Raw genomic sequence first — 4,746 nt, forward strand, 5'->3', positions numbered from 1 at the left:
TTCAGAACCTTGAATCATGGTCAGATCGATCAAAACAAAGCGTCGCACCATCCCGCGGGACGGGGTGTTGGTGCCACGTGCGATATTTTTAAACCATCGATCACCGATCATCGATGCCTTGGCTCGGACCGCTCGGAATGACGTTGGCTGGCTGCCTTCCGTGAGCGCCCGGCGCTGAGTGCCAGCAGCGGCAGGAGCAGGTTGCGCTAAACGCGTAGTACCGGTGCGCCACTTCGGGCCACTCTTCGGGTTGGCAGCGATCGCTGCCATTGTTCCCGCGCCCCGGCCGTCCCGGCAGACGGAGCGAGACGGTGCGCCCGGGAGCGGCAGTGCGAGCGAGCCCGAGCGAGAGAGTCCCGAGGATCCGGCCAGCGCCGTCGGTCGGGCGGGTTCGCAGGTTTTTAAACCCTCACCAGTATCGCGCTAATCAGTCTCGAGTTATCTCACACGGAGGACAGTTGGCCGCCTGCTGCAGCTTTCGAACCCGTAAGCGATCACCACCACCATTTTGCCATTAGCCCTGCTCTGTTGGGTGCCCGTTTGCTATCCCCTAAGTCCTAGTGCCTGTGGTGACTTCAGTGCTGCAGAGTTTCCGCCTCGGTGCCGTACGGTGTAGGCTCGGTGATGTGAAGTACCCTGAGCTATCGATGAAGTTAATGTGCAACGGAAACATAAAAAGGGACCCTCGTACCGTGTGCGATGCGCTGCGATGTTGCATCATACAATCGAAATTTGAACCCCCGCGGGTTGAGTGTAACCGAGATGCGTGGAAATTTAAATTTTATCCCGTTCCCGTGTCCCGTTCACCGGGGACCGTGAAAATGCCGTTGCTCCCGGATCGGGGCCATTGAGCGCTGTGTACTTGGGCCAGACCTCAGAGCTCTGAGCTATCGGGTAGTTGCTAAAAATAATTGCCACCGCTAAGCACGCGCGCCGAGCACCGAGAGCGAGAGCATAACGCCTGGCATGGCGGTTATCGGTGAGCCGCCGCCAATGTTCCCGGTCCCGGTGGTTGCGAATGCATTGCGAGCCAGGGTGAGAGTAATCATCTCGATGCACCACCCTGTACCACGCTGGGAGCACTTCTGTTTAGTGTCACAGAATTTGCGAGCTAATCAGACCTCCAAGACCAACAGAGAGAGAGAGAGAGGGAAAGGGAGAGAGAGATGATCCCGAGTGGTCAATTAATCGGTTGCCACTCTTCAATTGTTTATTCGCCTTTCGTCCCGCACCGGGGCCCTTTCCCTCGGTTCCCGCCTCGACCCGCCTCGACCGCGACCACGAGCGTCGCCGCGTTGAAAGCATAAAAATAATTCCGCCAACCAACCGCAAAAAAAAAAAGGTTTCCAATTCCCCACATGAGACCGCACGCTCGTGCGCCTCTCTATATGTGTGCCACTGTGCCTCATACGGTTGGTGGTGGCAAAAATTATGTTTATTTTTGCTCGCTGCTCGTTTGCTATTTGGTCGTCCCCGATGGGGAAGGCGCCCGGAGCGGACGGTAGGCCACCTTGAGGGACCCGTGACGCTTGCCATTTTTCGGCGTTATTTTCCGCCAAAGTGCTTGCGCCCTGTGTGCAATTGAACCACAGCAGCCAGACCAGGCAAGGGAGCATGGGTCGCAGGGGTCTGAACGGGGAGCGGGAAGAAAAGCTCATTCGCTCAAATGTAATAACGGAAAACTGCACCTAGGGCACCAATTCGTTGCCGGTTTTTTTTTGCGAACCACGCGCACAAAGCAATCAAGAGCGCCCGACCCTGATGGGCGCCGAGGACGCCAGTGGCTCGGCCGGTGATTCATCACCCACGCACCCACCCACACAACCACACACGCACCAGGAAGGGCACCTAGCAGTAGCCGTTGTTGCCCTTCGGACCACAACACCTTTGTCGCCGCTGACCGCACCCGCGGCGAGTCGGGTCTTGGTGTAGCATAGTTTTTTTAAAAATAGTTTCACTTATAGGCGCCAAACGTGCCTCCCACAGGGCTGAGGGGGGGTGGTACCGGGACGGCAGGGCGTGCAGTGCTATGTGAGTAATTTGCTCACGCTGCACCGGCCCAACGCAAAGATCACATTTCTCGGGACCCCTGCGAGAACCACCCTGTGCGTACCGACGAAACACCCGGCTCGGCCCGGCACATTCTTGGGCCGGGCCGTCGACCCAGGCCCCAACCCGTGAACTTTGGGGCCAGCGCACAATAAAATACACCGAAACCATTATTTGCTGAAAATGGAGCATAAAAAAAGGACGAAATACTTCAACAAGCTCGTAAAGTTCGTTCTCCTCTCTCTCTCTCGCCGGCTCTTGTCGGGTATCGTAAATTGTTCCGGCCACCATATGTTTGCCTATTGTAGTCGGATGCTGCACCGAGTTTGGGTTCGGTTCGGGGTGGCAAGCCAAAAGTTAAGGGCCGTCCGTGTCGGTCTCCGTTACACCAGGTCCAGGACAGCCGTGTTCGAGAGTCTGTTTGTTGGCCAAACTTGCCCGTCCGGCGCATAATTATCGGCCCGGGTTCCCCGGTTACATCCCCCCCATTTTCTCGTTCGGTTGCCAAGGATGTTTGGCATTGAATTACATCCCGCCCGAGGACTTCCGAACAATGGTGAACCCCAAAACAAACGGGGGGATAATTTTTCTCCCGTAAAAAGATACCTTCGGTCACCGTGGTCGTAGATTGCATTTAAAGTTGGCATACTAACCGGAATGGCATTAAAAACGTGCTGGATGGCCACCGGGGGCATTAGGCTAGGACAACTCGTCGGCACGTTTGTCCGCTTCCTCTCAACCTGCTCCATCTTCCGTTGTAGATTAACCAGCGAAACACACAACCGAAAATGTTCAAGCCACATCTGGAAATGATCGGAAGCTACGAGCCCATCAGCAAGAAGGCTCGCTTCTTCAACACCTACCTCAAATCGCTCAAGGGTAAGAACGGAGAACTGGCGGCATGGGGGGGGCAGTCCCGCAGTCTGATCTGAATATGTCTCTGACTCCCGCAGGCTCGCAGGACATCATGGCCAAGGAGAAGCGCACCTACACCTCGTCGCTCGAGTCGACGAGCATCTACAGTGACTCGAAATTCGCCTGCGAAAGAGTCAAGTCGCCCGGCTACCACTACAACCCAGTCAGCAAGGACACCTACGGAGTTACGCCGAGAAAGATCAACGCACGCGACTTCTCGACCAGAGTAAGTGTCCCGGCCCCACCACCCGGTTATCAGTTCCCTCACCGATCGCCCATTAGTCAACCGAGGCGTCACCCGAACGAAGTGGGTCTTTCGCCCGTTTGCAGGAGAGCATCTTCGCATAAAAATAGCCACCCACCGCCACCGAAACGGAAAAAAAAGCATTAGACCCGCGCGACCGCTGCCGAGGAATGCGTTCAAGGTGATCAAAATAAGTCCGCCGCGGCCAGAGTATGTGTCGGTGCCACTTTTATTTTTATCAAACACTCGCAAGATGGGCCACTCATATTCGGAAGCCACCGGCACCCTGAACTCTCCTTGGGCACGAAAATTGTTTGCAATTTAGAAACGGGCGGACGGGTGGACGGACGGACGAAAGTGCGTCGCCATGCTCGACGTTGTCAGTCTAAATGGTGAAAAATGGTCCGCAATGGATACGGGGAGCGCTCCGTTGGCGATTGAGAAAAGTATTTTTGTCGACGACATTTGTCCTGTGGTTCGCCGGTGCTGTTTAATGTTGCCTCAGCTTTCCATTCATGAATCCTAGCACCCGGAACTCAAAGATGACGTTATTTATTTATTAATTTCTATTTCTATTGCTTCCTTTCTTTCTCTTCCAACACACCGTGACACGCGCAGCGCTAAGCATTGAGTAGAGAGCACTGTTACCATTAATGTTTTAATGTTTCCCCTAAGTTCTTGGACAACAACCCGAATCAGCAACTTGCACAACATCACACCTACACACGCAGGGACGCTGTAGGACTCCCTCAGACCTGCCAGATGACTATCAGAGAGCACCTCCTTTTTGTTTGTTCGTTATTTTGGTTTTCCATTTCGGTTCGTTGGGCGACTTCCACCTCACGCACCACGAGCGGCTGACGGATGTGTGGGGTGCGCGAGACCATCACCTTGCCATCGATGCCACCAACTTCCCAGTTCCTAATTTCGGTTCCCTCGAGCGGCCAAACTTTTCTAACGAACAGCGGCGAAAACTTAGCCCGCTTCAGACGAAGAATAAAAATTTGGTTTAGTACTACACAACAACAACAACAACAACAACGGACACCAACGACGATACAATGCACGGACTAACTATTGCTAACGCGCGCCAGCTCGTCTTTTGGCACTCGACGAACGAAACACCAAACGATCCACGAGCCAGTGCCAGGGAAGATCAGATCGGACAGCGACGCACGCACGCAAACGCCGGGTGCCTGGACTTGCCGACATGTCACACAAACCGATCACGAACCAACGCGCGGACAAGCGGGCCACGGCGGAGCGGAACGAGAATGGACGTCGAACGCATCCCGGAAATCGTCCGCAGCCCGGGCAGCCAATGGAAGGCCATTTGGGTGAGGGAGCCACGCCGAACCGCACCACCGGGAGCGCCAAGAAGCGGGCGCCACGGAAGCCACAACCCCCGAAAATCTATATTTTTCTTTTCATTTACCGTACGTGTAACATATTTTTTCTGTTTTATTCTGTACAATCGAAAGGCTGTAAGTTATGAGAGCGAAAAAAATGAAAAAAATTAATAAAATCGTTTACATCGA

The 4,746-nt window shown here is 54.3% G+C and overlaps 1 protein-coding gene across 1 annotated transcript; it reads left to right on the forward strand.

Moving 5' to 3' along the window:
* The first annotated feature begins 339 nt into the window (after window positions 1–339).
* LOC131211547 (uncharacterized) lies at window positions 340–4,746 on the forward strand. The gene is made up of 4 exons (XM_058205050.1): window positions 340–486; window positions 2,811–2,928; window positions 3,003–3,190; window positions 3,827–4,746. The coding sequence occupies exons 2-4, from the start codon at window positions 2,838–2,840 to the stop codon at window positions 3,830–3,832; spliced, it is 285 nt and encodes a 94-aa protein (XP_058061033.1). The 5' UTR covers window positions 340–486; window positions 2,811–2,837; the 3' UTR covers window positions 3,833–4,746.

The sequence above is a fragment of the Anopheles bellator genome, chromosome 2, assembly GCF_943735745.2.
Source record: "Anopheles bellator chromosome 2, idAnoBellAS_SP24_06.2, whole genome shotgun sequence".
Taxonomy (NCBI): domain Eukaryota; kingdom Metazoa; phylum Arthropoda; class Insecta; order Diptera; family Culicidae; genus Anopheles; species Anopheles bellator.

Excerpts from the sequence above, each read along its gene's own strand:
- LOC131211547 (XM_058205050.1), top strand. The coding sequence starts at position 2,838 with ATGTTCAAGCCACATCTGGAAATGATCGGAAGCTACGAGCCCATCAGC. Across the intron at positions 2,929-3,002 it reads CTACCTCAAATCGCTCAAGG|GCTCGCAGGACATCATGGCC; the intron begins GTAAGAACGGAG and ends TGACTCCCGCAG.